At 42.6% G+C, this 13,209-nt stretch overlaps 1 protein-coding gene across 1 annotated transcript in view; it reads left to right on the top strand.

Annotated features, from left to right (window-relative positions):
* DRP2 (dystrophin related protein 2) overlaps positions 1 to 13,209 on the top strand; it is a 353,198-nt gene that overhangs the window by 56,573 nt on the left and 283,416 nt on the right. Inside the window, exon 4 of the mRNA XM_044306534.1 lies at positions 7,512 to 7,635. Within this exon, the coding sequence (XP_044162469.1) occupies positions 7,512 to 7,635 (124 nt within the window). The remainder of the gene's footprint in view (positions 1 to 7,511; positions 7,636 to 13,209) is intronic.

Below are 13,209 nucleotides of genomic sequence, written 5' to 3'. Positions count from 1 at the left end.
CCTCTAGGTTGAGGTGTAGCGTGCTAGTGTGCAATCACATCGGCGCTGTAATGGCCGCGAGCGGCCCACAGAACGCCGAGATTTACAGGAGAAACCCCGCCCTGCCAGACACGCCCCCCTCTCCCAGCCATTCAGGTTGAGGAGGCTCGCTCCGTGTCAACCAATCGTTAAACAGAGGAGGGACTACATGGGTCTCAGGGAAGGCGCTATGCGCCGTATTAAATGAGGGAATTATAAAGCGGCTTGACATAATGTCACCGCAATATCGCACCATATTAATCCATATACAGTGGGGAAGATTCACAATGGAGGGATATAAGTAATGGTAACGAGCAGACACATAGCCTAAACGATATCCAAAATGGACAACCAGCCCATGTTAACTCATTCAATGCTGGAAAGAATTGAAAATAAAGCAGCATATGAGTGAGCAGTCGCATAACATGCATGAGGAATAAATCATCCAGCTCCCAATGACTCTCTCATTATAATATAGTCAAGTAAAGACTAGGTGCATAATGCATCCAAAAAATTATTATCCTATGAAAGGAACAAATGAGATGGCGTCATTGAGGCCTGCGGGTTTGATGGTATTTAATGAAAAAATCCATCTTGCCTCTTTTTGCAACAAAATGCGATCATAATCACCACCCCTAGAAGATGGTTTCACAGAGTCGATCACTTGAAATTTGACCGATGAAGTGTTTCCTCTGTGATGATCAAGCACATGGCGCGCAATTGGGGTGTCTTTGAGATTAGAAATATCCAGGACGTGTTCCCCAATCCGTCTTCTCAACTCTCTGATGGTTTTGCCTACATATTTGATGTTACATACACATGTCATAAGGTAGACAACCCCCACCGATTTGCAGTTATAAAATGATCTGGTAAAGAAGGTTTTGTCTGAGGTGCTGTTTGCAAAACTCCTTGACTTATTAATAAAGCCGCAAAATTTACAAGATCCACAAGGAAATGTCCCTGTGAGTGGGTTCCGTAACCATGATTGTGATTGAGGACTGGCATATAAGCTATGTGTCAACATGTCCCGTAAGTTGTTGCTGCGTCGGTATGTGACTGAGGGTCTAGATGGAATTAAGCTACCAATGTCGGGGTCAGATTTCAGGATATCCCAATGTTCAGCAAGAACCTGGCGTACTGCATCATGGGCGCTGTCATACGTCCCAATGATCCTTACAGTATTATCACTGGTGTCCCTCTTTTTTGGGGACAACAAAAGGTCCCTATTAGTACATAGTGAATGCTGGTATGCTTGTTTCAAACATTGCTGTGGATAACCCCGACGTTGAAACCTCTGCTGCAGATCTTTAGCAGCCACCCTAAAGTCACTTAGTTGGGAACAATTCCTCCTCACCCTTAAATATTGGCCCTTCGGAATCCCTCTTTTAAGGGCCAGAGGGTGTCCGCTCTCCCATTTCAACAAATTGTTGGTAGCTGTGGGCTTCCTAAAGACATTAGTACTGATGCGCCCATCAGCAGCAAGCGAATGGTGGACACCCTTTATTTTAATGCAGAATACCCAATAAAATTATTGTTATTTTGTTTTAGCGCCTATCTTCATAATATTTGGTTCAATTGTATAAATAGGCGTACACTAAGTATACCACAACAGTTTTTTTGTTTTCACTGAGTTCAATTCTAACATAGGGAATGGCAGGCTTTCTGTCCAGTAGTATTGACACCGCTCAGTGGATGGGAGATTCTAGTGAGGTGTTTTCTGAACGAGACATATCCTTTTCCTCTCAGACCATCACCATCTCGTCTGCTTTCAAACTAGTTACCAAGATCTACAAAAATTTTGTGAGATCTTGGTGGGAAGTGCAGTCTTTGGAAACATACATTGGTAATAAGATTGTTCCTAGGGGATTGAGGAACCCCATTACACCAGCAGTCCGACTCAGATCTGCGGATTTTCTCAAGAAGTGGGAGAGGGAATCCGTAGATTCATCCCTGAGGTTAATGAAACTCCTATTAGAGGAGGAAAAGAGTGTGGTGGCTTCTCTGGAGACTGAATTGAAGGAAGCCATTGATGCAACCAAAAAATTCAGTAGTCACACTGACTTTAATAAAAAAGAGTCACTTCTACAAATCTCTATAGAGAAATATACTGCCCAGTTAAAAGAAAAGAAACACTCCCTCTTCAATAGGGATATTAGAGACTTCAAAGAGGGTAAAATATTTGATTATAGTGTCAAACATTCAGACGCCCTTGAGTTAGACACAGAGGTCTCTTCCTCAGAGGGTGAACTTGAGTCGGAAACAGGGGGGGTGAAACGCACGGGGCCCCAGTCCACCAGAAGACCATACGGTGGTAGAAATAGGGGGCAAGGCAGAAGGGGACGAGGGGGTAGAGGTCGTAGCGGCAGAGGGGGTTTTTTAGACGATACCCCGCCGATGTCCCAATACCTACTGAGGAACAAGTAATGACTTCCTCCCATTCGTCCCAGATGTCATCTCAATTCTCATCCAGTTCCAAGAAGGATGAGTTACAAATCATTAATTTATCTTCTCGGATCCTCACCACTATGGAGACACAGATTTTACAAAAAGGCCTTTCCTTTGTGCCGATGCGAAGGTTTGATTGCTTTGGTTGGGTGAAGGATTTAAATTTATTTGCGCGCAAACTCAAATGGCGCAAATTTTTTGTCACCCATGACCGTAGAAAGTGTGAGGAATTGGGAATTGAGTTATCTGATTTGCCTGATGTGCAAATTCTCTCGGATTTGCTGGCGGAAGGGCAAAGAACCCCAGGGGATGGCCCCTTTACCAATTTAAGGTTACCGTCAACCAAGATGCCACCCATTGGTGACTGTACCCCCATAGACACCTTTTTATCAGTGGTTTCCAGTAAACTTAGTCAGATGGATCCTCATGTACCCAGTAGGGACAACCTGAATGAACAAGAGAGAGGGGCTCTATGGTTGCTCCAACAGGATAAAGACTTGGTGATCAAATCATCAGACAAGGGGGGGAATATAGTGATACTTGGGCACGAACAATATCGCAATATGTGCATGAGAGTGCTCAAGGACAAATTCACATATGAACAGCTTCCGTCTGATCCAACCCCCATTTACAGAACGGAATTATCCTGCATTTTAAATCGTGCTTTGGAGAACAATTTGATTGACAAAACTGAGCTAGCCTTTCTTCTTCCTGCACACCCGGTCACTGCGGCCTTTTATTGTCTCCCCAAAGTCCATAAGGGGTATGAACCTCTAAAGGGGAGGCCGATAGTGTCCGGGAATAACTGCTTGACGGCCAATATCAGTACCTATGTGGACATCATCCTGCGCCCCTTTGTCGATGGTTTACCCTCGCATGTTAGGGATACTATGGATGTACTGGGACGGTTGGATGGTGTCCAATGCGATACTGGTACTTTTTTGGCCAGTCTGGATGTTGAGGCGCTCTACAGCTCAATTCCTCATGAATTGGGCTGTAGAGCAATAATGACATTTCTCCAACAGAGAGGCGAGCAGTGCAGGAACCATAACAGCTTCATTATGGAACTTCTGGTTTTTATTCTTAAACATAATGTGTTTTTGTTTGATGGTCGCATTTTCCACCAGCTCAGGGGGGTCGCAATGGGCAGTCCTTGTGCCCCCACTTTTGCGAACCTCTACCTGGGCTGGTGGGAAAGGGAGGTGGTCTTCTGTGAAGACATGGAGCGGTTCACATGTGTTGTATCTGACCCAGAGGGGGACATCGATGATGTGCTGATCCTGTGGGGGGGCGATCGTGATCTGTTCCAAGAGTTTGTTGTAGCCCTGAACAAAAATAGTTTGGGCCTTTTTTTCACCTCGGAAATTGATTCCACTACCATCTCCTTTCTGGATCTCACCATTTCGCTTGCTGCTGATGGGCGCATCAGTACTAATGTCTTTAGGAAGCCCACAGCTACCAACAATTTGTTGAAATGGGAGAGCGGACACCCTCTGGCCCTTAAAAGAGGGATTCCGAAGGGCCAATATTTAAGGGTGAGGAGGAATTGTTCCCAACTAAGTTACTTTAGGGTGGCTGCTAAAGATCTGCAGCAGAGGTTTCAACGTCGGGGTTATCCACAGCAATGTTTGAAACAAGCATACCAGCATTCACTATGTACTAATAGGGACCTTTTGTTGTCCCCAAAAAAGAGGGACACCAGTGATAATACTGTAAGGATCATTGGGACGTATGACAGCGCCCATGATGCAGTACGCCAGGTTCTTGCTGAACATTGGGATATCCTGAAATCTGACCCCGACATTGGTAGCTTAATTCCATCTAGACCCTCAGTCACATACCGACGCAGCAACAACTTACGGGACATGTTGACACATAGCTTATATGCCAGTCCTCAATCACAATCATGGTTACGGAACCCACTCACAGGGACATTTCCTTGTGGATCTTGTAAATTTTGCGGCTTTATTAATAAGTCAAGGAGTTTTGCAAACAGCACCTCAGACAAAACCTTCTTTACCAGATCATTTTATAACTGCAAATCGGTGGGGGTTGTCTACCTTATGACATGTGTATGTAACATCAAATATGTAGGCAAAACCATCAGAGAGTTGAGAAGACGGATTGGGGAACACATCCTGGATATTTCTAATCTCAAAGACACCCCAATTGCGCGCCATGTGCTTGATCATCACAGAGGAAACACTTCATCGGTCAAATTTCAAGTGATCGACTCTGTGAAACCATCTTCTAGGGGTGGTGATTATGATCGCATTTTGTTGCAAAAAGAGGCAAGATGGATTTTTTCATTAAATACCATCAAACCCGCAGGCCTCAATGACGCCATCTCATTTGTTCCTTTTATAGGATAATAATTTTTTGGATGCATTATGCACCTAGTCTTTACTTGACTATATTATAATGAGAGAGTCATTGGGAGCTGGATGATTTTTTCCTCATGCATGTTATGCGACTTCTCACTCATATTCTGCTTTATTTTCAATTCTTTCCAGCATTGAATGAGTTAACATGGGCTGGTTGTCCATTTTGGATATCGTTTAGGCTATGTGTCTGCTCGTTACCATTACTTATATCCCTCCATTGTGAATCTTCCCCACTGTATATGGATTAATATGGTGCGATATTGCGGTGACATTATGTCAAGCCGCTTTATAATTCCCTCATTTAATACGGCGCATAGCGCCTTCCCTGAGACCCATGTAGTCCCTCCTCTGTTTAACGATTGGTTGACACGGAGCGAGCCTCCTCAACCTGAATGGCTGGGAGAGGGGGGCGTGTCTGGCAGGGCGGGGTTTCTCCTGTAAATCTCGGCGTTCTGTGGGCCGCTCGCGGCCATTACAGCGCCGATGTGATTGCACACTAGCACGCTACACCTCAACCTAGAGGTGTGTAGCTTTAGGCAGGACAGTTGTCTGTTGTTGATAGCACCGTACCTCACACTAGAGGGACTCGGTGTCAGGCAGGGTACTTTACTGTTCCATGTCATCCACCGCCTCTGCTTAACACCATCGCAGAGGCTGTGGGCTTTTGATACAACGGCAGGACAGTGGTCTGTTGTTATAAACACCGTACCTCACACTAGAGGGTTTCGGTGTTAGGCAGGTTACCTCACTGTCTTATGTCATCTACCGCCTCTGCTTAATATCACTGCAGAGGCTGTGGGCTTTGATATAGCATGGTGCATACAGCTCCTGATGAAGTGCAGCATTTATGCATGGAAACGCGTTGATCTGTTAACATATAGGTGTGTGTCAGTGCAATCCCCTCTCCATACACCATTTTGGAGGAAGGGTTAATGCTCTGCCACAATCCTGCACCGTTACTATCTTGGTGCAGTGAGTGCATGCGCGCTTACACTCACTGTTAGGAGTGTCTGTTGGTGGTTTCACAGCACCACGGATCCTCCCAGATAGTTTTTCACCTGGGTGGTTTGCGTTAGACCCCACGGTGAAATAAGCCCCCTTTGTGTTGGTGGGTTTAGTGTGTGACACCTGCACACCTTCCGGGTTGATATCCTGGACTCAGATGTAGGTTTTCACAGCTAATAATTTCAGTCAGTGCTGACCGTGGCATTGATAGGTGGACACCCTTTATTTTATTTTAATGCAGAATACCCAATAAAATTATTGTTATTTTGTTTTAGCGCCTATCTTCATAATATTTGGTTCAATTGTATAAATAGGCGTACACTAAGTATACCACAACAGTTTTTTGTTTTCATAGAGAACATTAATGATCAAACTGTATCATGAAAACCAAGGAACACACCAGACAGGCCAGGGATAAAGTTGTGGCGAAGTATAAAGCAGGACTCTTAGTTAGTTGTGTACTCTACAAACCTGGCCTTTATGGAAGAGTGGCAAGAAGACAACCATATTAAAAGCAAGCCATAAGCAGTCCTGTTTGCAAGTAGCAAGTCATGTTGGGGACACAGCAAACATGAGGAAGAAAGTTCTCTTGCCAGATGAGACCAAAGTTTAACTTTTAGGCCTAAATGCAAATCGCTATTTATGGCAGAAAACTAACACTGCACATCACTCTGAACACACCATCCTCACCGTGAAACATGATAGTGGCAGCCATGCTGTGGGGATGCTTTTCTTTGGCAGGGACAGGGAAGCTGGTCAGAGTTGATGGGAAGATAGATACCTAAATACAGGGCAATCCAGCAGGAAAACCTGTTAGAGGCTGCAAAAGACTTGAGACTGGGGCGGAGGTTCACTGTCCAGCAGGACAGAGCAACAAGGGAATGGTTTAGATCAAAGCATATTCATGTGTTTTAATGACCCAGTCAAAGTCCAGACCTCAATCCCATCATGAATCTGTGGCAAGCCTTGAAAATTGCTGTTCACAGATGCTCTCCATCAAATCTGACTGAGCTTAAACTATTTTTTAAAGAATGGGCAAAAATGTCAGCCTCTAGATATAGAGATATACCCCCAAAAGACTTGCAGCTGTAATTGCAGCGAAAAGTGGTCCTACAAAGTATTGACTCAAAGGGGATGAATACAAAAGGGCACCAAACTTTTTAAATTTGTATTTATTAAAAAGTGTGAAAAACATGCATCATTTTCTTTTCACTTCACACATACTGGCTACTTTGTGTTGGTCTACCAAATAAAATCCCAATAAAATACATTTACGTTTTTTAAAGTGAAAAAATGTGGAATAGTTGAAAAAAATATTTACAGGGTTAGTATTTTTGCCCCACTGTTTTACCTATTTGCTGCTTTGCAGATTCGATAGTACTGTGCAAGACCACGTTGAGCTATGTATAGCTTAGATTGCATGCATAAGGTTTAATGGCAGGTCTTCTGGTTGGATGATCCTGACAATAAAAGCTCTGCAAAAAGGTATGCTGCTGTCAGCAGTTTAGCATGGTCAAAACTACTGACAAACTCTGTCATATCAGTGAATCACAGAATGACTTGGACTTTGTTCATTTAGAAGTGCTAGGATTCTGAGTATTTAGAACTTTTGGTTTCTGTTTTGTTCTTTTCTTAACTATAATTTCACCCTAACCACAGCTCTTTATGGAAGAGGTCAAGTCTCGAGGTCCTTATATATATTCTGTACTTGAATCTGCTCAAGCTTTCCTCACACAGCATCCTTTTCAAGAAATAGAAGAGGACACACCTACATTAGCCAAAGGTTGGTACCTATAATATTATTCAGTAATATCCTGGTTATTTAATTTCTAACTTTAAGAGGTAATTCAGGAATTATTTAAAATGGCCTCCAGCAACCTGTCCTACAATGTGAGCAGGACTGAATACCACCACTTGCAGAGCTGCCTAGATGTGTGAGGGTGCATGACCTCACTATACACTATACTGCTCTACAATAGATGGTAATGATGTGATCCTGCCTATGATATGCCATCATGGCTGAGGAGACTGACAGGAAAACTCACCAATATGTAGTGCCAGAGCGTAGTCTGTAGTGTGGCCCCACCCCTCAGACCCCCAGGCAAGTGCTGCTCACATTCTCACAGAACAGATTGTTGGAGGCCATTTTATGTCATTCCCTGAGAACCCCTATCTGTCAGCATGATCAACCCTATTACACCATGCATACTGCCTGGTAGAGTTGATCATGCTGAGTAAAACAATACCTTATCGATGCCTCTATATTGCCCTGGTCTGAGAAAAGTCTGTTTTTCTTCATATGTAAATTACCTTCGTTGAGCACCAAGATGTCATCAAGAGCCCTCGGAGCACCAGTTTGTCAGCACCCTTCAGTTATGGCCTTGTCCTGTTGAAAAGCAGATCTTGAGACACTTTGAAGAAATGGCCTTATGACTGGTTCCTTGGCCAAACACCGAACTGTTAAGATGGATTTACATGGCCTAAATATCAGGCAGATCATCGGGAATGAACGTTCCTGCAAAAGCTTGTAACCAACAATCTGCCCATGTAAATGTGTCGGCGATCACCCGACAAACAAGCAAAGCGCTTTGTGCAGGCACATCAATTATTGTTTCTGGGCAGTAGATTGTGCTGTCTAAACATCGATCTGCTGCCCAGAAACAGTGCAGCTGTATGAGGTACAGTGATCGCAATAGTGATCCCTCGTCCTCATACTGTGAAGGAGATCGGTGCATGTAAATGCAGAGGTCTCCTTCACTGAATGAACAGCCAATTGTCCCAATAATTGGCTATACATTGCAGCGTGTAAACCCGCATTTAGTGTACCCGAAATAAAGACAAGAGGGGTCCAGCTAACATACAGTATACCACCCCACAACATGTTACATATCGTAAAGGTATGCATTGGGCAAAAAATGGCACTTGTAGCTGTGTTTGCAAGACATTTACTATGTAGGAGCTTAAAAAAGGGCCAGAAGCCCAATTAAAGAGACTATGATCTCGGCTGACAAGACTGTGATGTCTACTGTGCAAAAGAAACACGGATGCTAATTTTGAGAGTCTGTCTTTGAAAAGTAAGAGAGGGACACCTGAAGCTGGGGGTGCCGGGTGTTGGACCCCGGCCAATCTGATATTAATGACCTATCCTGAGGTTTGGTCATCAATATTAAAATCGCAGAGAACACTTTTAAGCAGATTAAACATGATAAATATATGTCATGAAATGGTAGGGAACAGCGCAGCCCTGTGCTCCACCCACACCACTGTTACTACTTACTTGTATGATCCATCCTAAGGGACAGCCCACAACTGGACAACAGTCCCTTCTTAGCTAAGTTCTGGGGCCTAAACCAGACAGGCAAAACCAGTACCAGATCAGGATCCAAAATCTGATACAAGTAAAGTAAAACCAGGAGCTAATGTCAGAGACAAAGTCAGCAGGCAAGGTCACAACAAGCAGAGTCAAATACCAGGAGATCAGAGAAATAGACAAAGATCCAGAGTAGCAAACACACATCTAGCTAGCTATTACGGTACCGTAACAGGTTCCCCAATCTCAGCGTTGGAACACTGTTACAGACACGGGAGCGCATTGCTCCCGCTTCCGTACCGCTGAGATGCTACGGTCACATTTGACCACAGCATCAAAGTGTTAAATGTATGCAATCAACCATAGGACTGATCGTATACAGTCGCCACAGGTCTCTGCTGTTTAAAACAACAGAAACCTATTGGCTATAGCACCCACATTTAAGTGTACATGTACGGCGAATAAAGGGATCCCTTTGCTGTATGCCCCTTTGGCACAATTATTATCTACATGCCTTAGATGAACTGGCAGGGGATCAATATTGGAAAAAGAATAATATTTGTTATCTTCCACAGGTCATTGGGAATGGGTAAATGTTTTCTTTCTCATAGTACAAAGGGAAAATATATCTAATATATCCTGGATTCAGTATTTTCAGTTATGTTTGGCACTTTCTAGCATAAAAGATAAATCCCTTTTTTATATAGACACTTCCATTTTTCTGCATGAGTTAATAGTAAAGTCAGCACAGAGGGTTAAGATCTCTCAATGTTATAAATATCTACTTAAAGCACGTTTACTAATGTATAACCCTCTGGCAAAAGGCCTGGAGATGGGAATGCCCAAAGGTTCAATTGAATGAGTGGGAAAATATATATTGGTGAATGTAGGACTAGTTTCTTACAATTTTAACCACACATTGGTTCAATTTAATATTTTGCACAGCATTTATATCACACCTTTATGCCTTAAAAAACGGGGTCTTAGAAACACTTCCAATTGTCCATGCTGTGATACTTCTGAGCCCAATTATTTACACATTTTTTGGACTTGTGTACAACTTAAAGAATACTGGGAAGCAATACATAATTATGTTACCCAAAAGCTCAAAGTGGTGATTCCATTCACAGTAGAGTCTTGGATCCTGGGCCATCGGGCCGCCCGCGGGACTATTGTCCTGCGCTCATAATATGATATGAGTGCAGGACAATAGTCCCGCTGGCGGCCCGATACTCACAGCATCATAGCAACCTATGATGCTTCGCGCTCCTGTGCGCACGATGTATGCTGCACCGGGACATATGGCCCGCTCACGGGACCGTATATCTCGGAGGGCATACGGTCGTGTGAATGAGTCCTAAGGCTACATGTACATGACTGTATGTGTTTTGCAGTCCGTAAGTTGCGGATCCTCAAAAAAACGGATGACATCCATATGCCATCCATTTGTTTGTGCGGATCCATTGTAACAATGCCTAAAACTGACAAGAATAGGACATGTTCTATTTTTTTGCGGGGCTACGGAACGGATATACGGATACGAATAGCACACGGTGTGGGTCCGCATCCTATCCACTAAAAAACGTAACGTACACGGAAACAAAATACGTTTGTGTGCATGAGGCCTTAGGTTGGGTGCTATAAGTATAAACTGTTTCTTTTGGTCAAAATAATGTTCTTAGCAAGGCTTCTGATTGCTCGGACTTGGTTCTCAGGTAATACTCCAAGTTTGAATACATGGTTGAATCTCGTTAACAAGATTAAAAGGTATGAAAGCATTTTATTTAAACAAAGAAACTTAGAGGATAAATGGTTAAAGATATGGGGAGAATGGAATCTTGAATTTTCTCCCGCCGCGACCTTCTCACTGGGAGACGCATCGCAAAGGGGGTGGGAGTTTGGGAGGGGTTAAGGAACTGAAAATGATAATTTTTTGATTTGTCATTTTGTATGAAAACATTTATTTTAAATAAACATTTTTTTTTTAAAAGAGCATGTACGTTAGAGGTCGCTCAAGGGGTTAACCCTTAGAGGACCCTGCGATTTTTCCATTTTTGCGTTTTCATTTTTCACTCCCTGCATTCCCATAGGCCTAACTTTCTTATTTTCCCGTTCACGTAGCCTTATGAGGGCTTATTTTTTGTGGGACAAGTTGTACTTTCTAATGGCGCCATTTACAGTGGCATACAATGTAGTTGGAAGTGGACAAAAAATTCCAAATGGGGTAGTGGATTTAGGAAAAAACACAATTCGGACAAAGTTTTTTTTTTTTTAACACCTCTCACTATGCGGTAAAATTGACCTGTTACCTTCATTCTCTAGATCAGTATGGTTACAAGGATACCACGCCTGTAAAACTTAGCGTTTTAATACTGAATTTTTTTTTATAAAACTTGAGAAAAAGAAAAACTTTATCACCATATTCTGACCTCTATAACTTTTTTGTGTACAGGGCTGTGTGAAGGATAATTTTTTTTTGTGTGGCTCTGTACTTTTCAGTGATACCAATTGGAAGTGTGTGTGACTTTTTGATCACTTTAAAAAAAAAAATATATATATTTTTTTTTCCGTCACTCCATTTGCCGTATGCCATTAATATTGTTATGTTTTAATTGTATGGGCATTTTCGCACACGGCGATGCCCATGATGTTTTTTTTTTTTTTATTGGTTAAAGAGGTTGTCTCATGTACACAAAGTTAATACAAAGCACTTACTAATGGATTGTGATTGTCCATATTGCCTCCTTGGCTGGCTTAATTAATTTTTCCATCACATTATACACTGCTAGTTTCCATGGTTACGACCACCCTGCAGTCCAGCAGCGGTGACCGTGCTTGTACACTATAGAAAAAAGTGCTGGACTATCCACGCTGTCATGGTCCCAGCCACCGGAGAAGTCGCCATTTTTCCTATAGTGTGCAAGCACAGCCACCACTGCTGCTTTGCTTTGATTTCTGCTTTGCACTTGGCATTCTCTTGATGAGCTTCAAGAGGTAGTCACCTGAAATGGTTTTCACTTCACAGGTGTGCCATGTCAGGTTTAATAAGTGGGATTTCTTGCCTTATAAATGGGGTTGGGACCATCAGTTGCATTGTGGAGAAGTCAGGTGGATACACAGCTGATAGTCCTACTGAATAGACTGTTAGAATTTGTATTACGGCAAGAAAAAAGCAGCTAACAGTCTATTCAGTAGGACTATCAGCTGTGTATCCACCTGACTTCTCCACAACGCAACTGATGGTCCCAACCCCATTTATAAGGCAAGAAATCCCACTTATTAAACCTGACAGGGCACACCTGTGAAGTGAAAACCATTTCAGGTGACTACCTCTTGAAGCTCATCAAGAGAATGCCAAGAGTGTGCAAAGCAGTAATCAAAGCAAAAGGTGGCTACTTTGAAGAACCTAGAATATGACATATTTTCAGTTGTTTCACACTTTTTTGTTATGTATATAATTCCACATGTGTTCATTCATAGTTTTGATGCCTTCAGTGTGAATCTACAATTTTCATAGTCATGAAATTAAAGAAAACTCTTTGAATGAGAAGGTGTGTCCAAACTTTTGGTCTGTACTATATATATATATATATATATATAAATATATATATATTACAGTGAGGAACAGAAGTATTTGAACACCCTGCGATTTTGCCACTTAGAAATCATGGAGGGGTCTGAAATTCACATTGTAGGTGCATTCCCACTCTGAGAGACAGAATAAATAGAAAAATCTGCAAATCGCATTGTATGATTTTTAAAGAATTTATTTGTCTTGCATTGCTGAACATAAGTATTTGAACACCTGAGAAAATCATTGTTAATATTTGGTACAAAAGCCTTTGTTTGCAATAACAGAGGTCAAACGTTTCCTATAGTTCTTGACCAGGTTTGCACACACTGCTGTGTCACTGAGCAACACAGTTTCAGCTCCCTCCAAAGATGTTGTATTGGATGTAGGTCTGGAGACTGGCTAGGCCACTCTAGAACCTTGATATGTTTCTTATGGAGCCACTCCTTGGTTATCCTGGCTGTGTGCTTTGGGTC

Source organism: Bufo gargarizans, chromosome 9, assembly GCF_014858855.1.
Source record: "Bufo gargarizans isolate SCDJY-AF-19 chromosome 9, ASM1485885v1, whole genome shotgun sequence".
In the NCBI taxonomy this organism is placed as follows: Eukaryota; Metazoa; Chordata; class Amphibia; order Anura; family Bufonidae; genus Bufo; species Bufo gargarizans.
Note: the sequence above shows the minus strand (reverse complement) of the source record. Positions and strands in the feature narration are given on the sequence as shown.